Raw genomic sequence first — 26,102 nt, 5'->3', positions numbered from 1 at the left:
ATAGATTGTACACTGAAAAAAAGATTGGCTGCTGCAGCAAATTAGATGGTAAAATATGGCATAGCATTTTTAATTGCTTGCATAAATGTTAATTTTTTTATATAATGTTTATTTTGTAACATATTAATTCATATTGTGTTAAAATAACACAAAAATTTGAGTGGACCGTTTGAGACCATAAAATGTGTTAAATTTAACACAAATTCTCCAATTGTGTAAATAAGGCGAGACGCGATTTGGATATTGAAATCATCGCTTACTCGCCCAAGGCTACGGGAGTGAAATTAATTGCCGGACTTCCACGAGCCTCTTTGTCCGAGAGAGACTGGAGAGAGGCTTTCGTTGAACATCAACAAATCGGTAATTCACGAGCAAACGTCGACTTTTAGCCAATATGCACCGGGTGTAACGATCATCAACTAGCGCGGGTCAACCAGGTCTGTTGCAGGCCGCACTGCAGAAATACCGAGGCGCGTGACTCTAAGTGCTCCATAATAGACTTTTGGGAAACACGGTGATTTTAGAATTTTAGTGAGGGTGATTCACCCATCCTCCATTCCGCTTGAGAATGCGAGGAAGAGGGTCAGCGAGATTTCGTTGCGTTTCCATACGGGCGCAGCTGTCGCGCGACAGGCATGCGAGCGTGTGTCCTGCGCGAACGTTGCGTGTGTATCGGGTGTCCAATTGAAGCGAATTTTTCTTCATCTCATTTAAAGGGATGCTGGAGTGACCAAATTATCACATTATAGTCGTATAAAAATCTTCGAATTGACTGAACGGAATAAAAAATTCTTTTATAGGATTAAAGTAGATGCAAAATTAGGAGGTGGTGCAATGAACCTTGTATTAAAATCGCAAAAAAGTAAAAAAAAATTTTTTAACATTTTTTCGATTTTAGTATAAAATCCGAAAACTGCACCGCCTCCTAATTTTGCGTCTACTTTAGTCCTATAAAAGGATTTTTTATTCCGTTCAGTCAATTCGAAAATTTTTATACGACTATAATGTGATAATTTAGTCACTTCAGCACCTCCTTAAGGGAATCCTAAAGCCGTTGTATTACCGATTAAATCATATAATTTTTATATAATATACTTTTTTCTCTTTCACAGATTCGAAAATCCTTTTCCAGGATTAAAGTATACGTATTAATGCGTGTTTGTGAGGTGGAGTTTATGCCGAGAACGACCAAAAATTTCGAAATGGATATATTTTTTACCATTTCTTAGTGTAACATGGCATCTCAAGCTGTTAAGTCGTGACAATATTTGCTTGATACGAAAGTTTTGCAACCTGTACTTACGAAATAGTAATCCACAAACACGTAGTTTGCATGAACAAATAACGTCGAGTTCCTAGAATTAGACTTAGACGCTTTATCGCGACGAATTTGTTATACGAAAATTGACACGAACGTGCGACTACATGTATCATAGGTTGCGTGAGATATTGGTATGGTAGTATATAAAGAAATGTAGATGCGCTGGAAAAACAGCGATCTCTGGTGACTTCGTCGGAGTTCGAGCTTCACTTTAGGATCCCCTTAAGCTGAGTTACAAAGTGCATCACTTTCGATTGAAAAGTTTCATTGTCGTTGCCTCCAATAAGCTCAAGATTTGCGGAATACTTATGTGAAAGATTAGGAAAATATCTTTCGATTTTTCAAGCTGAATGATACGATCCCTGATTTATACAAGTTTATCTTTATTTTGACTTAAACTAAAAATATACATGCTTATCTATTAAAATTTCTGTATACTGTTAGATATTAAAGGAGCAGTGGCTACTCAATCTCTTCAGTAAAATAAAATTTCGTTATTTTTAACTTCCATGTGAGTTAAATGTAAATCAATCCATTTCCGTAATTAGTTCCATAATAAACAATATTCATACTAATGTATGCAGTTAGTAAAAAACTAAGTTTGAGTCAAACTTAATACATTTAAAAAAATTTACATTTAATACGTTTTCTTAAATTATTTAATACATTCAATATTATTTAATTTTTTTAAGTTAAATTATTTAACTCCATCGATTTAATTAAATTAACGACACATTCAGTAAGAACAGTGGATCTAGAAATGATTAAAAATAACTCAAATTTGGATGTAATTTAACATTGTATAAACATATAACATTGAACTTAACAGTGTATTTTAATTTAAACTTAAAATATTTATGTTTATTTGTGTTAAAATTTATCGACGTTACAAATGACGACGTTAGAAATTCGTCGACATTTGACACCGGGTATCACAAACGTCTCACACATACATAGCAACGGGACTTCCTGGTTCTCAGAGCAATATGTACCGCGCATTCGCGACGAGCGTGAATACGCACGCACGCCCGCGCATCTTCTTCGTTTTCGAGCGCGCGCCATGGAAGATCAAAGTCACCCGTGCTAGATATTTCATCGCGGACGTCTGAGCGGCTGCCAAGAGCTCCAAATGCGGCGGTCTGAGAGGATTTGCGAGCGGAAACGAACGACCGGGGAGGAGCAAAAACACCGTCGCCGAGCGGATCCACATAAACGACTGCCGGCGAGGCTGCATGGCGACGCTGCACAGTCTATTGTTGCAATCGACAGTTATCATTGCTTAATTCACTTAATTGGTCCCTGCGAAGAACGTGATGCGATAAAATTGCTCGGGGAGACCGGGGCCGGTTGTCACAGTTTTCGATTAGTGATTTTTAGAAAGAAGTGGATGTCTGATTTTAAAATATTTTGCTTCTATTAAATTCTCATATTTCTATTAAATCCTTTAATCGTTTCTCTAATATTTATACAATTTTTCATCGAACATAAATTTTTAATTTTATTTCCAATTACTAATTTCATTCCGTAGTCACCGCGCGGTTAGCGTCCGTTATATTTATCCTGTCAAATTATTATTCTATCGAAGTCCGCGTTGTGCATTATTCGACCGACTTGTTATCTCACGTCGCGTCGGTCGAGTGCCAGAATCAATGGTCGATATCTAGTCGACGGGCGAATGAAATATGAATATTGAAGTCGTAGTGCACGCGTGAGCGAGGTATTACACAAACGGAATCACGGCTCTTGCGCAACGCCACGTTCTCCGGTCTTCGAACTTTTCATCTCGCGCGACATTCCTGTGAGATAGCCATGCGGTTTCTCGAACTCATGCGCGAGGCACATCTCGAACGAATCCCCTCGTTCGTGTAGAATTTATTGCGCGTGCCTAACGGACCTCTCTAATCGTTTATCAGCCGCCACGCGCGAATGTTGAATCGAGGCTCATTTGGTTTCAATCGAGCAGACGTGATTACGTTGTAAGTCGAAATGGAAAGTGTGTAAAGAATACAAATGCTTTCTCTCTAGATGAGCAAATCAAGGGTTTTGATTAATACATGTTTTGATAAACACGAATATTAATTCATGTACAATTATTATGTGAATATTCCTGCAATAATTGTATTGCGATTATTTTTACAATTATGAATTGTGTGTTAGAAATAAGAATGTACAAATAAGTAGGAAGCGCCTTGTATGAGCTGGATCTCTAGTAGGCATTTATTATTAGATATATCTCTTCTGCAAGAAAATATATATTTTTTTAATTTTTTTAAATTGTGTGACGAATACAGTTAGTCTTAAAATGCCTAAATTGAAGCTGGAATATGATAACATCATAAATTTAATTTATAATTAATTTAATAATAATGTTGATAAAAAGCATCTTTATATAAGTACTACATATTACCAAGAATAATTATGAAAAATATATTATGAAAAAGTATGAATATCAGTATAGAGTATTAATATGTAAAAGTATCAATAAGAATGCGTATTCTAGAATACAGTTTTAAATTCTCCTATCTTTCTTAGTTTCTGAGATATCTTCCTGGGGCGATTAAAATACCCCACCCTGTATATTTATTGTAAGTAAGATATATATATATATATATTTAATTATTTTGAAAATTATTTTTTGTAATTGTGTGTAATGTTATTTTCTATTTATAAATTACAGATCACATTTATCGAATTTTTGTCCGAAATAGCGAGATCTAAAAGATTTAGCGCGATATTATTGTCTGATATGATTTGACAAACTTTTAGAGAACGTTGTTGAACTCTAATGTTGGACATAAAATAGCTATATCGATCGATCATTAGCCACTGGCTTTGGAATACTAATTTAACTAACAATAATTCCATTCATGTTTTAGGGCTTCCAGCGGCCGCGGACCCGATTCGCCCCTCAGCTCGGATCTGGCGCTTGACAAGCCTCGCTCTATACCATCCCCCAGGTAAATTTATTGAAATTTCAGCACAATTATGCAATATGCTAATTAGTACAAGAAAATATTATCAAATAATGTCAATATTATGAAAACTATCAAAAGACAAAAATAAAACCAACAAAATCATTTTTACTGTTAATTTATATTTTTCAACGTTTTGAAATTTAATTTTGATTATATTATTTTAAATAATTTTTTTTGTATATTTGTAATAATTCTTTTTAAATCGTTATTATTATACAAAGGTAACATTTACTGTACCGTTGGAAACGTGTCGAATATAACACATTTCACATCCTAGATAACCAAGCGTGCGATACTCGCACAAAATACCAGTATCATACGGTTACGGTACTGCCACGAGATGGCGGTGTAAGGCGTAACTGTACGGTAACAGTACAAAAAGTATACATGATATTATGGTACATCGTATCAACATTATACCTGTACTGCATATATGTCCCAAACCACTCAAATCTTTGGAGGATCAAATTGGTTCACTCAAATTTTTGGGAGATCCGAATTTTCTCGAATCCCAACTGAGGTAATATTTTTGGCAATAATATTTCTTCAAATTGAGAATCAAATATAATTTATGAGATTATTATTATTTCAATTTGATTGTGTTGCAAATTTAAAAGTAATTGGCGCACTATTATTATATTTAAAAAATTATATTTAAAATAAATTACATACAATTATTACAATACTTCATCATCTAACTTTGACTAGTTGGCGCTTCCTCTTACTTATTGTTAGTTGATTTATTCATATGGCGGTCTTGTTTTTAACTTATATTATTGTAATTTTTTTTACGTTTGTAACCCGTACTCGTTAAAAATATCAGATTTAACGATACAATGAATGAATGTTCTCTCTCTTTCTCTCAAACTTGAAAGTTTTGCTTTTAAATCTCGACAGACTTCCAATGTCTTTATTGATCTTACATTTTTGTCGCCTTGTGATGAAAGTGATATAGAGAGAAAGATGAAGAGAGAACAGAGAGAGAGATTGGTATTTGCATACACGCATTTGCATACGCGTCGCAAGGAGACTTAAGGCTGATGGATTTAAAGCTTGAGAATAATCGTCGTAAAAGTGGAATGTAAAAATGATTCCTGCTCTGTAATCCTATCATTGCCGTCGGTCGCACAGCGCCGTTCCCGGCGAGATTATTGACATTGATACGCAAGTGCATCTGTCCGCGCAATATCGGTCACCCGATACTTTGCACTCGAATCTCACGTTGCTATGCTGCGAAGAAAATTGTCAAGGGAATTGCCTTTGTCATTGCACTTAAAGTCACTCTTTCTTGCTTGCACAACGTTAGAATGCATGCTTGTCGATCCAGAAGCATTTTACGCTACTCACGTGAATTAATTGCGAAATTTAATTGAGTAACGAAATTATAAAGCATCCGTGTTTACACGAGAGAAATTAAGAGACAAATATCGAACATTTGTTATACACTCTAAAAAAATATTGGTATGGATTTAAAATCGGTGTCTATATAATTCTTACTGTCTTGATGTTAATATTATCTAACATCAACATGATGTGAATTTAAAAAGAATTTGTATCAGTGATTTTAATGATAATCCCATAGTGTTAAATGCATATCATATTGATGTGAATTTAAAACCCTTGATGTTTGTATCAACACCTGAGATTTTAAAATGATATGGATTAAAATCCTATAGTGTTAAATCCACATCAAGTTGGTGCTACAATTAACACCAACATAATGAGAATTATATATTGTGTAGTGGAATAAAAGTTTAAAGCTTACATATAAAATTATTGGTACATAAGATCTCTGACGTAGCCAGCTAAAACTTAATCGAATAATAATGTTTGATATTTTTTAAATATTTTATATTTTACATACAAAGAAAAATTTAATACAATAATTATGAAGCGTTATTATAAACACGTCGGTTCTCCGACATGAAGCACCATCTGCTGTCATCGAAGCATTCTCCAGCGAGTTTTTACCCTCTGTTGCAGGCAAATCCATCCCTTATACGGGGAAAAAGCTAGCCTTTTGGGTTACTGCGACACGGTCGGTAACACGGAGAATTACCCACCAGCCCCTAACATCGTTGTCGAGGGTGGCAGAATCGAATTTGTGCGCCCCTCGCAAGATGGCACGACAACAACTCGAAGGAACACCATGTCCAGAGCTTCGCAGACCTTCAACGAACACGAGGAGAAGTCCGATCCCGCTAAGGTTCGATACGTTGATTAAGAATGCATATTTTGCTGCTTTGTTGTTCTAATATTTCGAAAGAAGGGAAAAATTTAATGAGTAATTTACAACGTAATTTATATAGTAAATATATTATTTATTTATTTCTACCAAATTATATCATCTAAATTGTTAATTATTTTGGTACTTTTATTAACACTCTTGCTTTTTCATCATTTTTACAAAACTTTCGTCTCTATTGAGTGATCGAAGATTCCTCGAGCGCAAGAGGCAGGAACTTTTAAGCCTTAATCACGAGCGTCGGGTCGACCCATAACGAGATTTGTCAACGGTGATTTCTGTGTCCTGACAAATCAAATCTGTCCGGCTCTTTGCGTCGGCTCTCACTCTTGAAGTTCCCTCTTCGTGTCCGCGCAACGCATCTCGTGTCGCTCAACGCTCCGGTCACCGGTCGCGAACTCGCGGCTAACCCTTTACACCCTTCATGTTGTATTCATTCGACGTAATTGATTTCCTCGACAGGCGGGGGTGACGTAGGATCTCCATAGTAAATTAGATCGCGTCTTTTCTCTCTCTCTCTCTCTCCCCCTCTCCCTCTTTCTCGTTACGTCAGGGCGTGAAAGAGAACAGGATATTCGCCGCACGCGCCAATACAGCGATTACTTCGAAATTAACGATGTTTCGCGTGCGCTGCGTAACGTCGACAACGACAACGAGGACGACGATGATAGACCTAACGAGTTAATGAAATTTATTTGACCCTCCTCTCACGCGCTCATGACTTTATAAAGCACGACAGATATTAAACTCTTTCGTCGTCACGTGCAATTGCATTTGCATGCGTTTAATCAAGCCTTTACTTTTCTTTCTTCTTCTCGACAACGAAAAGAAAAAAATTTAAATAGAACTTCTTCGCGTTATTAAACTCGAAATGATCAAGAACTTTTACTTTGATCGAGAATAAGATAAAGTTTGTTATAAAGAGCGGCAAATGCCTCTATTTCTTCTTCTATTAAATGTTCTCTTATTAAATGCCATACAATATAACATACGATTTAACGATATATATATGATATGCGTAAACTAATTTACGCACGGAAAAACGATTTCAAATCTGTGAAATAAATTTCATTTGTGGATACGCTAAACAACCTTCACGCAGAATTAACTTACCGTTATTGTATATAGAACTCCGTTCCAGTTCAATCGCCGCGAAATGCAATTTGCGTTCGAAACGAGTACATCTCTGAAAAGTTACTAAATGTAACAATTTTATTTGCGATTTAATTTGCTCGATTTTGATTACCCCTTCCGACTATGTTTTTGATCAAAAATATTACCTCGCAAATTATCAGGTACGAGACTCATCCTGATTGAGATTGATTTTAAATTAAATGTTTGATAATCCTCTGATATACAGGGTGGTATTTAAGTATTTTAAAAGATTTTAAGGAATGATTCCTCACATTAATTCAAAATGAAACTTTATATGATCATATGTCCGAAATAATTTAGTTTTAACATTACAGGTCAAAGTTGAAGGGAAAACCTTTTTTCAATTTTGAAAATAACTATGTGTAGTTTTGATGGAACTTTGTATATGTATCAAAGATTAAAATAATTCGAGCGATTTTCAAAATTTTTGAAAAATTTTGAAAAAATAAAACTTTTTCTTCAACTTTTAATACCTTGTTTGTTTGAAATTAAATCGTCTCAAACATATGATAATACGGAATTTTGTCTTGAATTAAAAGGTGAAAAATAACTCCTAAAAATCTTTTAGAATACTTAAGAATTATCCTGTATATTCTGCATTAATGTAAAATTTGAAGTAATTTGATAGTATTTATCGGAAAGATCTTATGTGCTTTATATATTTTAGTCTTTCCTTTTATTTATACCAATCTTATAAGGTGTATCTTACATACTTTATTTCGCGATAAGCGTATAGGATAAGCTTATTTAGGGAAATTCCTTAGATTAATGATCTTTTCGAATAACCTCAAGTCAGTGATTTTTACCTTACGTAAGACAGAGTCTTACGATTCTGCTTAAAATTGACCCATGAGGTTAATAACAATTTATAAACACAAAAATTGAAAATTATAAGATCTCTCTCAGAACATTATTATATATATTTTAATAATATTATTCTAATAATAGCTTATTTGATTAGATATAACTTCATTGAATTACAATAATTCCATTGATTTAAAGTGATGTTAAAAATATCTGGACACAAAATTCGACACACTTATACATCTTTTTACAAACATATCTTTTGGTAGATCACGATATATATATATATATATATATATATATATATATATATATATATATATATATATATATATATATATATCGTGATAAAAGCGACACGGAGGTGTTCAACGTCCGATTAATGTACTGAGATAGCCCCGCATTATCCACGTTCTCATTCCGCATGCCCGACATTAATTATTGCTTTAAACGTCGTGTGTCCGCAGAACTCGTTGCGTCAATTTTATCGTACGACTTATTAACGGAGCAGCGTAACGTTTTCCGACAGGCGCACAAAAGCGCACGCGTTATTCATTCGGACAGCCGTGGAAGGTTTCCGACAATGCCGGCGGCCTTGAATGAGAGCTCGTCGAAAGAAGTTGTAGAAGCGATCATTTATTGTGTCCGTTCCGCGCTTTCGACGATGAGCACACCGGAGAGTTTTGGCTCAGCAACTTTTCCTGTCCAACCTTCGGCTTTACGTCGATCTCGCTGCGAACTCTTTCGACTCTTCGGAGACTGATTAGGAAAATTTTATTATTTTTGATAAATCATCGGTAACTAAATTTGCTGGACCCGTTTTTGTTGCAGAGAGTAACGCTGTTAACGCACTAAAAATCGCTAGATTATGCGCATTCATAATTAAAATCCTCTATTTATCAAAGGTTTTAGGTATCGATTAGTTAGGCTTTCAGCGTTCGATCGAAATCGACACATTGACCTCCTTGTTGGAGCAGTGAGTAATTGGATTAAAAGTGACGTCTATCATCGAAATTGGACAACTTGATTATGCAAATTCGCGCGAGCAGCGTCGTCAACACGATTCGAAATTGGATTTTGACGGATTTACGACGCCTTGCTACTTTCGCCACGATAATACGATATTTTCGTTAGGCAAAAATATTAGCTTTCAATTTGCATCATAATAGCGTTCGAAACAGTTTCGGATAATGAGCGGGACACTACGGTGAAGGGGTAAAAGTTGAAAAGTCGCGACTTCGTCCATGCGCACAGCTCAGCACGCGGTAGGTTCGCTCTTAGTCAGGTTAATATGCTAATTGCCGCATTCAAACAGCGGAACTAATTGAATTAAGCGATGCAAAAAGTTTCCGCTTCGAAATTAGCATGAATTAGAGGAGTCGCGCTAGCTTGCCATCTTATCGGTGGATAGTGATTCAGAGCGCGTATTGTCGACTCGCTCGGAAGTTACTTTATCGTATAAAAAGTAATCGTCTTTTATCGCCTTTGCCATATGAGAGCGACAGGAAGCATTTCCGTTTGGCTTTCATATATTAATTCTGCGAACGTTGAGATCTCTTGCGAACAAAATTTCAAATTCTAATTCCATTTAAAATTCCTTTAAGTATCTTAACCTATCAGTTGCCAGAACCGATTATAAATTGTTTACATAGAAATCCATGGTACATGTATTCCTCTACTTATGAATTTTCGGACTTTTGATTGGTATATTAGATTGAAAATGAGTGAGTGGATTATAATGAGGTTCATTAATTCTTCGTTTGCAATTTGAGTTTTTTTTATTATAAACGAAATTTCGTTCTCAAATTTTTCGAAATAAAGGAGGGTGGATTAAATAGAGCTTTTAACATTTGAATTAAAAAACTGTTTGGTAATGTAAAATAGATGTTGAAAAGTAATCTTGAATTTTTCCACCTCTTTTGAATGCCTAGAATGATAAAAAAAACTTGGGCTGAACAAAAAAAATCTAGATTAATTGCAGACGGAGAGGTAAGTATTTGTTAACTTGTAATTGAAATAATTATTAATGTTATATTAGGATAGAGCGGGCTTATTCCTTCAGTTTCAACTTTAAAGTAATATGAAAATTTATGATAGCAAACAATATCTTTTTGCAGTGACGTGCTTATAATTACATTATACAATCGTGATTGTTTCTTGAGAGCACAAACACGACCTTTAAACCTTTTCAACATGTGCTGTTTTGGATACATAAGCAATAGAGAGTTTTTGCAATACCGTTTATTTAGATATGGTGAACGCTAGTCAGGTTATCTTCTTCTTAACAACTAATTAAGAAAAGGATAACGTGACTTTAGCGTTCACCGTATCTAGATAAACGTACCTGGATTCACGTTATTGCAAAAACTCTCTATTCTACTCAGAAATCTCGTCGTAAATAGAGGAATACATATACGTCTTCTGACATTTAAGCTCAATCCGTTTCTCCTCTGCTTCTCTCCATCGTCGAATATTATTCGAGAATCTCTCGACGAGAGATTCTACAATGACAAGTCTCGCTGATATGACACGTGTGACAAGCGCTACGTCGGATAAGACGAATAAACGAAAAACATGTTTCTCCCTGGTATCACTTCGGCACAATATATGCGCGAGAACGGTGGGAAAAAGCCGCCTATATTCAGTGAGAGAACGATATGGTGGGATTGGCAGGCCGAATCGACTCGACGCGGCGTCCCGTGAAACGAGAGGGACACACCACGGCGATACGCGCGTCGTTTCAGGACACGCGTATCGTATATATGTTACCTCCCTCCTGAAAACGCGCGGTTTTCTGTCGTGACGGACAGTCCCATATTGTATCCGCCACCGCGGACGCGCGCTTTGAACGACAGCTACAATAGTAGAGTAGGCGTCGCCGATACGCGAGAGCGCGAGAGCAGGCTCGTTTCGAGCCGGCGACGACCGTGTCGAATAAAGGCCGGAATTTCGGCTGACAAGCACCGTCCGTGGCTACTTTGCAGGGCCGCACTGTCGCACACCGAGACTACGCAGAAAATTCGAGGCTCGTACTCTCTTTTCCCAGAAGAAACCGAAAACAGAGAAGAGAGAGAGAGAGAGAGAGAGAGAGAGAGGAGAATTTTTTAATTAAAATTTTCTTTACATATCGATTTAAATGTTGCAATTTTAAGTTCAAGGAATCATTATAGGCATCTCGCAAAAACGAGATAACAGAATTATTAGAACTAGGAACGAGAATTTTGTCCATTACGAATAGAAGATAAAAAAATGCGAAAATATATTTTCAAATGAGAAGATATTGATACTGTGCGCATCACATTTAACCCTTTTTTGAGGGGATTTTTTTGTACAAACGAAATTTCATTCTCAAATTTCTCCAAAATGAAGGAGAACAAAGTCCGATTCTCTCTTCTAAAATATTTGGTTAAAAAAATCTCGTTAAAAACTATTTGATAATAGAAATGTTGAAAAGTAACTTCGAATTTTTCTGAAAACCTAGAATAGTAAAATAACAGATTGTAGATGGAAGGAGTAAAAATATGATTGCAGATGGACGATTAAGATGTAGTACAATCATCTCATTTTGCGATTAAAAATTTTACCACGCTCCAACGAATAACACATTTAATGTCCATTTTCATCAATATAGATTAATTTTATAATCTCGGTAAATTTACCTATTTATCTTTTTCTAATTCTTAGAAAAGAATAAAAAGTAAGTTAAATCGAGATTAAAGTCAATCTGTATTAGAAACGAACACAAGTGGCGCTGTAAGTAACGAGTTGCAGTAACGAGAATTCGATTATTAATTTTATCTTGTTATTTAATATCTTCAGAGATATTATATCGCATCGGCGAACTTAGTTTGCGTGAGAAACTTCGTGGAAATTTCAGCTGCGTCGCTGCAACACGCGCGTTCGCGCGAATGCACGCGTGGCGTCGCCGGTTTTATCACGTCGCGATGCCATTGTTTCGTCATGCCGCGATCATCGTTGCAAAAATACGACGCCAGCCATCGTTTTATCGCGCATGACGAACTGAAAGGGATGATTTAGATCCTCTGACACTCGGGATTTTATATTGCATTGAATTGATACCCGTGACTATTCAACGATTTCGAGTCTGCCAATATTGCATCGTCTATAAAGTTAAATGTGCAACAAGAAACCTTTTTAAGAAATTGATATTCAGGCAGGATAGCCAATCAAATTGAATCAGGAATTAAAAATTGAGGGGATTCGCAGAATAAAGGCCTAATTACAAAATCTTGATTTTAATAAAAATTAAAATAACTTGTTATACTTTTTTATTATACCATAAATAGGAACAGTATTAAATGTATATTTAATGTCTTTGAGAAATTATATGTTATAATATTTCTCTATTATGATCAATATTTAAAAAATTATTTGCAATTTAAAAAATGCATTTAGTCCTTTTTTTCGAATATTGAACATAATAATATTGTAAGAATCGACAGAAAGAAAAGACTGAATTGCAGAAATGTTTTTTATTTTCATATTCTTCTAGAAGAAATACAAAATGAATATGAAATACATTTTGTTTTTATTTGTACAAAATAAATCGAAATAATATATGTTTAATCATCATCTGATGAGTTTTCGTAAGATTTTTTAACATAAATATGTTGTAATGAAAACACATTATTGTCGTACCATTTTCGTTCAGTCTCTGGTAAAAATCTCATTAAAAAAATAATTTTAAATCATTTATGCCTTTTTTCTAGATTATATCATTTTCACCACCACAGGACAATCGAAACACGTTCATATTTAACTAATGTAAACAACATCAATTCCTTGTTTATTTGTGCTAATCTCCGAAAAAAGGGCCTAAGTAAAATCATGTCTTTATTCCGCCAATCCTCTCAATTAATGTCACAGAAGCAAATCGCGTAATAAATATAATATTGAATCTAATTACTGGGATTCATAAATTATCGTGATAATTTATTATGTAATAAATATTGTTTCTAGGTCATCGCACATCTGGTAGCATTTTCACCTCATTTCTGAGGACTATAAATATTGTTACAATCATATAACACATTATTTATAATATTGAATGTGCACGTGACGTCTTTAAAAGGCGAAAACACGCTCGGCGGTGTAATGCATCATTAATATTTCACCACTGAAACCGAGGACTTAAGCAATTACACCACACGAATGCAATTAGAAATCTCTAATCTCAAATCGTGCGATTCACCATGTACGTGCTGGATTTCTGCATAATTAATATCTAAGTGAACATTTAAAAGACCCCCGCGGAATACGCTATTGAACATATTTATTCGATATATTGAACTGTAGAAATATTTTGCGCAATTTCTTGCAATAAAAATAGCAGTATAAATCGGTATCGAATTTTACAAAAGTAAAAGAAGATTTTTTTCTTGTACATTGAAAAACAAATGTTTGGTATTTAATATTTGTGACTATAATTGCATAAAATAATTGCATAATCTAATTAAATGATTAGAAACTCCATTTTTATAGTTATCATTGCTATAATGCTAATAATAATTATATTTATAGTTCTATATAGATGATCTATAAATATAATTATTGTTTAATTTATTATAGCAGTTATAAATATAATTATTGTTCAATTTGATTAATGACATTATAGCAGTAATGACTAAAAATAGAGTCTTTAACCACAATTATTTTACTATGTAATTATAGTTGTAAATATCAAATACTTTTTTTTCAGTGTCTGTCAATGTATTGGTTACTTGATATGATGATATTTAATAATAATAGTATACGTGTCACTTTTGTAATACGATTAGTAGCATGTTTTTGAATATGCAGATATACGCTCTGTAAAACTTTAGATAAAATAAAAAAAATCTCAAGTTCTTTTTACTAAGCACTAAAGATATATCACTGTCATTACGTTATGATGGATGATAGAGCTCTAACATCAAGGTAATATATTACCTGTATATCTCTAATTAATTATGCAGGATATTCCAAGTACTTTCTTTCATTTACAAATATTTTATTTTTAGAAGCGACTTCCATTCAATGAAAATTTTACACGAAAAATTATAATTTATAGCGTCGCTTTCTTTCCCAGCAATAACTGTCTCGATAATTTGTCTAGGAAGAGACTTCCACGATCTTCTTACCCCATACTTGTAAGAGCAAAGTTTATGTATCTGTGACCTTAATCGCATGGTAAATAATTTTAATTAAAAGTTCCATTTTTGTATTATTGCTACAATGTTAGTGATAATAATTATATTTATATAATAATAATCACATTTTTAATATATATATATTTTTTTTTAAATGTAAGTATATTTATTATTATTAATATTATAACAGCAATAACTATAAAAATAAAACTCTTAATTATAATTATTTTCATATTTACGGTATTTCCACATTTACGGTTCTAAATTATACTTTGTCTAATACTACAATTGTTTTATCATATAATTATAGCCACAAATATCAAAAATTTTTCTTTCATTGCATTTGACAACATTTTTTAATTTGTAATTTTCCGTGCAAATGTAAAAAATCACCGATATTTTATGCTGGAGAAATTTAATTTTCGTATTTATATAAACGAGCGAGAGAAAACACGGAAGTTTCTGTACCGAAAAATTCATATTGGTTCTTTTATCACTTTCTGCACAACGCGAAACAAATTAATTATTACAGATTAATTATCAAACGAATAGATAGGATTATAGATAGGATAGATAGACTTTTCGCGATGAGTGGCGAACTTTATCGGCTCGCTTTCCAATTAGCGCACGCTAGGTTCTTCGATTAATTAAAGTACGATGGAAAGAGAGCATACGCGCGTGGCGCTTTTTCGTGTTCGTCCAACTAAGGCCATTGTCCTCGTTAATTAGTGCGCGAGGCACGTGCATAATTGTTGAGAGTTTATTCGCGACTAATTATAAACCCCTAATTAGCTGGGTGCGGGAGCGTGATTGTGCTCTTTTTGACGGCGCGCGCGGCGGTATAATCGAGGGCGACGATTTTCTGACGTTACCGGGATAACATCAAAAGCGAAATTGACACGTCACCTTCCCTCAGATTTAACGATAAATTCAATGAAAATATTACGAGTAGGTACTATCGCGTGCGATTTCAGAGCTCTCTCAAAAATCTTTTAGGTGGATTGGATTTCAGAATGGATTTTGTTAATTTTAAGGTGTGTGTGTGATATTAGGAATTTTATATACAGTAAATATGTGTGAAAAATATTTGTACATGAGAGATTTTTTTATAAAAAAAATTTATTTGTAGAAAGTAAATATTAATTAACAATTTACTAACAATTACTTTAAACTAAGAAGCGCCACTAACGGTCTGAACGTTAAGATGTTGAACTATTCTAAATTTATTTTAAATGAATTAATTTCAGAAATAATTGCGTGCCGATATGATTGTCGGACTTTCTACGCAATTTTCTCGCTCTTAAGCTCTAATCCAAAGATTAAGATCTAAAAAATAAAAATATGTAATCTGTGTACTCTCTCTCTTATAAATATGCACTTATTAATTTAAAGTGTTAATTAGTAATGTTTCATTGATTATATGCTAATTTTAAACTGGAAACAGCGCAGCTGCCGTTATTAATCAAATGCAGAAAAAATATATTGGAAACAGAGCAGCAGACTAGCAACGAGAAGGCTAAATATCCGCATATGTTTCATTCAATTTATTTTACACGTTGTACTGTGCCAACTTAATAATTATAGATTCCACACAACCTATACGCGAAATCGAGAGGTGTCGTCCAGCTCAAGGACGTGCTGAAATATCAGCTTTAAGATGGACATTTACGCAGTACTCGTGTATGCTGCACAAACTCGCCGGTCGTCGTTGCTATGTCCAGTTGTAATAGTTATGCCTACGTTTATAACCCTTTAACCACCTGCAGGATACGTGACTCGTAAACGGCCGAGGACATCAAAGTATTTCGCGTCGATGGATCCCGTGAAACTCGTCTCCACGGGACGATAATTTGCGCGTGGATCGCGCCGTTACTTTCCATGTTCGCGCGTTTAATGTTCGTTAAACGCGACTCGACTCCGCCGGCGCGTCGATAACCTTAGCTAATTAGCGATTTCATATCTCTGCACAGCGCCGTGAGCGCGACTGTGAGATGGAGAAAAGAGTTAATGACATCCGACAAGTTACTTCTGCCAAGTAGCTAGTTCTTAGAGCGTAGGCTATAATTAATATAATGTTAGAGTTTAGTTGGACAAATTTGTCTTGGAAAAATGAAATTATAATCAAGATTATTATTGGAATATTCTTTTCCTCCGCTCGCATTTCTTTTTTATTTATAACAGAGCAGAATTACTTCTTAACTTTATTTTAGTTCTTAATCATTTAAGGATTAATACATTCTCTTTTAATTCTATTCAAAGTTTTATTTTAATTCTATTCAAGTGAGAAAAAGTTTAATGCGAATCTATCGAAGTTTAATCGAATCATAGATATCGGTCTAAAAATAATTTTGTTATATCATCAAAATAATTATAATATAGAATGTTTAAGCGTTGATGAGAATGCTGCAAATGTTTTAATACTCTAGCAACTAGTTTGAACATTCCACATAATTATTTTAATAACAAACAAGTTATTTGAGATTTATATATATATATATATATATCTAGAGTTAAATTTTTTTAATACTTCAGCAAAACCGTTCTTTCCGTATTTTATCATTGATTAGGTAAATAAAGCGTGTGATTTCTCACTTATACAATTAGTAATTTTAGAGTCAGATTAACCGACCTTATGTCAGCTCGGAAATCACACATTTTATTGCGGATTGTGACTTAATTATGACATCACGATGTGGTACAAGTCGGAGAAGGCGTTGGGTCTGATCACGATTAAAGATCACCGTATGGAGTAACGAGCGGAACCGCGTGCGAGATAATCAGACCGTTTACGAAAGCGTGGAAAATGTATGATCCTGAAGAACGAATCTAATTGTCCATTGTATAACGGCCGAGTTAAAAATAGTATTGTGTATACAGCGCGCATAAATTTTCGTGAGATCCGCTTCGCATAACCGTAACACTTTCGCATCACGGAGGGTCTTTTGTGATATTACATTGCAAATACTTCACGCGTACCGTATTGAATGCAACATAATTTGTTCTGTAATTCACGGCCAAAGTGTCTTTTTAATTGAATCTGTTTTCATGGCCGAAACGAACATTGCCAAAACTTGATTATTTCTATTTTCCCGTTAATGACATTGGTGCATGCAACGTTATTATCAGATTCAGTAAACAGTGCGTCATGTGCAGACGTCGCGATACCGAGGATTTTACAATTAAATCGTGGACGCGCACCGACGTAATCGGCGAACGGTCGGGCGATCGATTAAAAACAACAGCGCAGAGAATTACCTCCAATTATTTCGGTCCGGTCGAAATAACGGCGTTACACACCGCGTCGGATTTTACAGACGGAATTGCATTGCAGCAGTTGCATATTCGTTGTTACACTGGGGAATTCGAACGTCATGACGTCTCCAATCTCGGTGTATACAGAAATGTTGCTGTTCAAAAAACAGCTGCTTAACGCTTTTAAATCGTTCTGCATGAAATGGTAATATCGTTAACCACAAAAACCTTGGCAAATTTATTATTTTATTCTTTCTTTTAAAGAGAAGATTGCATATGTGCACAATGAATAAAATAAATTTAATGCGATATATTCAATGAGTGCAATAAGTATTTGTACAAGAAAAATAGCTTCAAAAACTTTTATTTTTAGAAAGTAAACATTGATTAACTATTTATTAATAATAAATAGATTGTTTATTTCTCCAAGTTATTTTACTTAAAAAGATGTGTAATAATTAATATGTAATATCTCAATAATAAGCGAAAATGAAACATTGTATCATTTGAATACACAAAAGTATTTATAGGTACAGAGAAATATTTCTATGATTATAAACATTTATTTATTTTCGCGAAGCTTTTTTTTATTTATATTAGGACAGAACATAAAAAAGATTTCCGGATTTATTGTTAATAGAGGAATATCTTATACTCTTAAATGGAAAATTCTTAAATCTAGAATAAAATAATTTTGAACTTCGATTTCGTTCTAAATACTATTATTAGCATTGTGCGCGTTATAACATTGGACAAAAATATATTCTAAAGAATATATAAGCTTAAATTAATATGTGTTGATATGTGTTACTCCTGTTTCAAAACAATAAGTTAATTATTTAATTCGAGAGAGAACAGGAATTATTGAGCTAATCTTAATATTGTTTTATTTTTATACTGCATAAGATTGCATTAATATTAAATACGTCAAGAACATTTTTTATCTCGTTATCAGAAATCCTTTCAGAGAAAGTCCTCATTGTTAATAAATTGCTAATTAATGTGTATTTTCTACAAATAAGAGACTTTTTTAATAAAAATTTTTTCAATACGAATACTTTTTGCATTTCCTATGTGCGGGTATTTTATAATCAAGGACATATCAGTGCCTTCTCGTTGTTAATTTATTGCTCTGTTTCTGATCGTCTTGCTATGCACGTTTCGTTAATAGTGGCAGCTATGAGAACCGAATAAAAATCGATACATACAGACAGTTAAAAATGCACAGGATGTATCAAAGTTTTTTCTCCTTTTTTTAAACCTTTTTTTGTCATATCTTTAATTATCAAACAGTATAAAAGGTTCTAACGACTAAAGCTCCGCGGTGATTATTGACGAAACTTGTGGTCTTAGGAGCACGTGAATGCCAACCGACGAAATGTCATTTATCATACTTAGTGCAACGGATTGTGATCTGAGCTAATATCCTGTGAAAAGCAACCGCTCGAATGAACATTCGGAAATTAATCGAAATGAAAGGACGAGTTTTCTACGCAGAGCAGGAAGTCGGCTTAAGGGATTAGATAATACCGAAACGGAGTAATCATTTTGTTATTATCGTTCATTCTCGTGAATAATAATATCCTGAAAGAATAAAAATATGTTCTGTTTATTCCGCATAAGAGAGATTTATTTTATGAAATATTGTAAATTCTTCTAACTTAGTATACAATAAGTACTTGTTATTCTCGGTGATATAAGAATTTTATTATTTTTTTAATGCGTGTCTCTTTCTCTCTCTCTCTCTCTCTCTCATATACGTAATAATGTTACAATTATTAACCTTGCAAATTATTAACTCGCGTCGCAATTGACTACTACAACTTCTGAGTTAATAATAAAACTAGCAGCACACGATGCATGTTTTCCAAGAAATGGAAGTAACTCGTTACTTCTAACGAAGTTACAGTTACCAGTTACTTTTTTGGTAACTTTACTGATAATTGCGTTACTTTTTTCCTTTGGTAACTGTAACAGTAACGCAGTTACATTTTTTGGTAATGTTAACGAATTTTGCAATTACTTTCATTGTTACTTTGCACAAGATTGGACACGGTACGATCGGACACAAGCCATTTATAGCGCTTGAGACTAGAAAGCCCCTAGGCCCGTCCGCTGTGATAGGTGGTCATCGATTTTAAAAAAAGTAACGGAAAAGTAACGAAAAATTACTTTCTCAAGTAACGGTAACTGTAACGAGTAACTGTAAGTTTTAAAAAGTAACTTTCCATTTCCTAATGTTTTCTTACTGGATTTCTTGCGTTCTAGTAAATTAATAATAGCATACTTTCTAGAATCATAATTTCTAGTAATTTACTAAAATGCAAGCAATCAAGCAAGAAAGCATACATCGTGTGCTTAATTTTCAAAGAAAGAATTCTGTTTAAACAAGTTTCTCTGGGGAGGGGGAGAGGGAGAAGGTAAGAAATCTTATTACGTTGTCCACACATATTTTCTTCATCTCTGACTTCATATAGATGACTATTATATTTAAGTGTATTTCACGATAAAGGAATATTTGTATTCCCTTAGATTATTAATAACATCCCGCATCTCTTTATACATCCAATCATTTTCGATCCATTTTGGGATGCAAGTGGCAGCGTACGTGCGAATGGCGGCTGTTAATTGGCTCATCTCATGGTTTCCTGGAAACCGGTATTGTGTATAGAGCTGATCGCAGAGGTAGATGCCGGGTGCCATCTCTGGATCGATACGACCCTGGAGAGATCCAAGACGTATGTAGCCGATTGTGAGAGAGCAACTGCCTCGGGTCGCACAGGTGGTCGGCTAATAATAGCTCATATATATACATATACGTGTACAAGTACGCGAGCTAGTACCTAACTTATAGCTGGCGTGTCTGCGGGAACGTGCGAGCAGCATTTCGCTCCGTTCAGCGAATGTTAATGTACATAATTAACGCGAGTTCGCGCACAATCCAGAAATTTTCATTATCCATTAATGATGATATTAATCAAACCGCTCGTAGAAAATTATTAGATCGGTCGCCTAGAAAATACTGTTCACGAATAGAACAGAATAACGATAATATTTTTATACATGCTCAATCTCTTTTGTATATGGTACATTTTCCTCGTAAAGAATGGAATTTTTTAATATTGAAACTCTCGCTCGAGTTGGACAGCATTTGTCATCTTTTAATCGATTAGTGTTGTAGATTGTATTATATTTACATATGAAAGCTTTACCAATGAGTTTTTATTATCATAGAAGTTGAATTGTATTTTACTTATTTTTTATAGATTTAAATTTATCTATCAGAATTCACAATCAAAAGATCGACTATGCGTTTAAAGTCTAACATTGCCGATGGAGGGTTATAGATATTTTTTATTTAAATTGTTTATTTTTCATTTATTATCATAACTTCTTTCAACAGAAGGAAGAGCTTTGAATTTGTTAATAAATCCCTTGCAGCGGGGCGAACGAATTGGAAAACCTATCCGAAGATACACATTTTCCCCGACAAATTTCTGGTCGCCCTTTTTGCAATTACGGCTGTTACGGGACGGAATGCGTTTCGAGCACTTTGGCGCCCACTCGAATATAACGGCCGGTATATAGTTTGGCAGCAACAGACGTAATTACTCGACCCTTTGAGGTTTCGGACCCCTTGCCGATATTAGCAGGATCGTAAACCCGAATTGAAGCCCCGCTCGTGCTCTCGCTCTCGATTCCTGTGCGTTACTCGCATAATCGATGCAAACGAGACTGTTTCCGACTTGTTTGCCAAAAATTTGCGTCGCAAAACTGCGAAGCCGCCTATTAACGCAACGCGTGTAATATCGCGTGTCGTTGAAAATTTCCGAGCGTGAGATTCATGAAAAGAGTCAGTCGCTCGTGACGCGACCTATCAGCGATATTATACAATAATTGTAGGATTACTTGCGACCGTATTGTTAGTCGTTGACCCCAAACCGCAAACTGCATAATACGGAAACGAATGCAGTGTAATCTTGTTAGTGAAAATAAAGCAACGTGTGGCTTTCTAGGATAATTTACAGGAAGTCTCGTAATGTATAATAAATAAGATATTCTGAACATTACTCATTGACATTTTATATATACAGCAACATGGAGGAAGTAGAGTTTATGAGACAATAACATTATTATGACATTTTATATAATTTTACATAAAATTTATATTAAATATATTTAACACATTTTGCATTTACTATACCTACATACTTAAATTTTTATATTAATTTAACATAAATGCAACATAAGATGTTAAAAAATAACACAGATATTATATAAAAGAATTAATACAAAAATGTAACACTAATATAATTTGTAGGCAAATTGTGGAAGCATGTTTTTTTCAATAAAATTAATATTTATAATATATTAAATTAACATATATTTTATTCATTTATCTTGGAATATACATTCTAAAATGCATTATTTTTATCTTACTTGTCTATTTACTCATAAAATATCTTACTTTAACACTAAGAAATGTTGAATATCAATTTAATAAAATATTTGAAAAGTACAATAATATCATGTTTAATTAATCCTTGGATTGATTAAAAATTCAACGCAAAAGTTTTAATAAAGCTCAGTTTTAACTGCACAAATACAAAATATTTGTAAACGGTCATATTTCCAAAGCAAATAATTGTCCAGGCGTGACATAAAGTCCACCTTATCCAGTTAATTAGTTTCCTTTTCGAGAGCCCATTCAGTTAATCGCGAGTTTTTTTTCTTGAAGAAAGCGAGAAACGGCGAGAGTCGAGGGTCTCCTCGCCAAATCGGAAGTATCGAGCTCTTCAAATGGCGAGACGAGGAATGCAAGAAAGTAACGTAAGTTTTTTCTTTTCACGGGCAATTGATTAAAGACCCGTATTCAAGCGCTTGGTATACAGAGTGTGCAAGAGCAAACGTTTTCATTCCTTAATCTTATCAACAACTCGCTTCCGAAAAAAATCATGAAATAGGACTCTGCGAGCTTTTAATCAACATCTTCTACGTTAAATATTTTATTGACTGCACGCTCATTAAGATTATACTAAAGTAAAGTAGGTACACATTTGGAGAGATGCAAATGATCTCTTTACTTTTAATAACCCGAGAAAATATATTGGCGCTTCGATAACGTTGGAAAACGATTGGGACGAGATTAATCGAAAAATCCGCAGATGAGAGCAATGTCATTAGTTTCACGACACCCCGCGTGGATTGCAGGAAGTCGGGAACCTGTTGCGGCTCGCACTTGGCACCTATTTTCACCATGGTTCTCGAGTTACCGTATGCCGATCATAATCGATCAGCGCGATCTCCTCGGCTCGTGGTTGATCATTCAGTCTGTTTGCGAAACATAAACGAGCTCGTAACGAACGTTGTAATACAATCATTATCTCTGATTAGTCACAGTTGTAAAGGTATACCGATTATTTGGTTCTAAGCTGTCGAAGTTGCGCAGGTCAACTTGGTTAGCGCTAATAATATGAATACAAAAATTATTTATTAGAGCATAAATATTAAACGTCGAGTTAAATGTAAATTGATGTCACGACTGTCAAGGGGCTAAAATCGACTGTTTGAAAATACTGTTAATGCGATATTATGTATGTACCTTTCATTATTCATTTACTTCTCCAAATATTGTAACGCATAACATGTTAATGCAATAATGTCACGGAATCCGATGTCATATGGTAATGCTAACTAAACAAAAGCGCGATATATCTAATTTTGTGTGGTGTAATTGAAACATGTAGAATGACATAACGGCACATGCAGAACAGACGGAAGCGACAGGACGAAATATGTCCTGTAGGTCCCGTTGAATCGTCCACATCTGCCTGATGATATTTCCTCGTTAGGCGTCTCCCCGGTGACGTGTAAAAAGCAGCAGATATTCGCTGGTCACTACCGGCCACCCGGCAATCCTTCAGGACGTTAAGCAGGACGAGGGTGTACTGTAATTATTGTTAATTAACATTTATGGAGACACGTACAGGCTTTTTAGTACTTCTCGGTGGTAGACGAGCCGTCATCGTTATCGCGATCCATCCCGCGATTTCTATCTATTAATTATGTAAAACATTTGTTAGCGATGAAAATTCTGCGGAAAGCTTGATGTAACGTTCGTCAAGGCATATTAATTGCGTGTTTACCTGGTTTAATCGAAAGTATATAACAATCAAGCTTCAGGAAAATTACTAGCCAAAAGATAAACGCCGCAAAACATTCGATGGACTACGAAGCAACGGCAATGGCGGTAAAAAACCGCGGTACCGATTAACAAGTATAACCATCGACAAGTATACGCCTCGGGGGAGCGATCTTAATTACCGGCCTCTTGCTTTATCATGATCGTCCGTTATTTCTCGACTACTACTACTACAACCACGTGAGTTCCACTTCCGCAGCACGGTCCATCACAGTTTCGTTCTAAACAAGTCCTAGCGTCGCCACGATAACTCGTTCTTATCGAAAACAACACGCCTTCGATCTCCTTCCAGGGTTGCCATAGACGGAAAACCGGGAAAAATCAGGGGAAAATATAAAAGAGACTGAAATTTTAAACTTTGTCACAATTCCCTTAAACTGCTCTCTCCTATTCCAAATAATTTTTATAATTTTTTAAGTATTCTATCTGATGTTTAATAGTCAAATACGTTCAAAACTCGTGCACTTTAAAAAAAATTATTAAAATTTATATTTTATTCAGTAATTTTATTTGATTGCTCTTTTTTGTCATAACTGCATTCTTTTTTCCAATATTAATTTATTTTTTTTTTGCTTGAATTCGCCCCTAAAATTTTATTATGCTACTAAGCTTCTTTTGCGTTTTTAATAATATAAGCTAGCTTTCTTACAATCCTAGATTTTAAATGTTAAAATTTTTTACATATTTTATTATGTTAAAATTTTTATATATTTTATATTGGTTATGGAAATTTCCTATTTTTATCTGGAAAACCTGGAAAAATCAGGGAATTTTAAAATTCATTTTCTGTGGCAACCCTGCCCTCGCTTTTCCTTTCCCTTTCTCTCTCTCTCTCTCTCCCTCTCCCCCTTCTCTCTTTCTCCTAGTTGCTTTACTTAAAATTGAACAAAGATAATAGATCTGTTTTTTATTCCTGCACTCTCTGTGAACTGCAGGTGTACACTGTACAATAAGTTAAATTGTTTAAAGAATGCAAGAATGAAAACAGACCTAATTTCAATCGAGGTGTGTACTCGACGAAGAATAATAGTACCGCTTTGTTCACGCGGTGACGACCCACACCCTTTTTTAACGCGAGATCAAAGATTGCGATGGCTCTCGTATGTACCATCGATGTTTTTGCAGAAAGGGTCGGAGGGAAGGAGGGAGGGTGGAAAAACTTTTCCTACGGACGAGCCACGGCGCCCTTTTGGCCGGGCCACAAAATTTCCATAAATCCACCCTCATCCTCCCGCGTGTCCTTCCTTTAACACCCCGTTTCCAATCCTCGTTGTTCCCGTTATGGAGGAGGCTCGAATTGACGAGGAAAGGTTTAAGTTAATACGCGGCTGCCCGGGCCAACGCGATTCACGTTAGGCGTGGATCCCCTTTCTCGAGAGGGAGACACCGATCCTGTCTCCTGTCACGTCGAAGATGGAATATTCCTCTCGTAGTTGTTTAAGCTGTTGGGCCGATTTAATGCCCTGTTTCAGTTGATTGAATTGAAGGGATCGGTAATCGAAGTTCTTTGAATTAATCCTAAATTATTTTCATGTGCTTCAATGCGGTTGAGTTTATTCAATTTTGTGCACAGTTAAGCTCTGTGAAATAATATTATAAGAGTTTAATAGGTTCTAAAAATTTGAATATAGGGAACGAGATACATTTATATATTAAATTTTAAAAAGAAAAGAAGATTTAAGAGAATTAGAAACAAATACATATTTTTTATTTGACACAAAATATTTAATTACTAATGACTAATGTGACGTCAAGTCATAATTTATTATATAAATAATTATTTTTTATTATATCTAAATAATCTCAAATTATCTACTAATTACGTATTTACTTTTCTTCTGTTAACATTTTGTGTCCGATTTTAACATAGTTTTATTCGAAAATTTTCGAAATTTTCATCTCATATTTTTATATTCAATCATCGGTGATAGAAGCCAATCACCCGTGGAATTGCGTCGATCCCTTTGTACCTGGCACCTGTTTGTCACGATGACGAGCA

At 34.6% G+C, this 26,102-nt stretch overlaps 1 protein-coding gene across 5 annotated transcripts in view; it reads left to right on the top strand.

Moving 5' to 3' along the window:
- Positions 1-26,102, top strand: part of LOC108724538 (uncharacterized) — a 271,946-nt gene that overhangs the window by 112,582 nt on the left and 133,262 nt on the right. For all 5 annotated transcript variants that reach the window (XM_018450965.1, XM_018450966.1, XM_018450970.1 and 2 more), the window contains 2 exons: positions 4,198-4,278; positions 6,280-6,502. In XM_018450965.1, the coding sequence (XP_018306467.1) occupies positions 4,198-4,278; positions 6,280-6,502 (304 nt within the window). The remainder of the gene's footprint in view (positions 1-4,197; positions 4,279-6,279; positions 6,503-26,102) is intronic.

Source organism: Mycetomoellerius zeteki, unplaced genomic scaffold (genome assembly GCF_001594055.1).
Source record: "Mycetomoellerius zeteki isolate Tzet28-1 unplaced genomic scaffold, Tzet1.0 scaffold308, whole genome shotgun sequence".
Classification (NCBI taxonomy): Eukaryota; Metazoa; Arthropoda; class Insecta; order Hymenoptera; family Formicidae; genus Mycetomoellerius; species Mycetomoellerius zeteki.
This window is presented reverse-complemented; position numbering and strand designations above follow the sequence as displayed.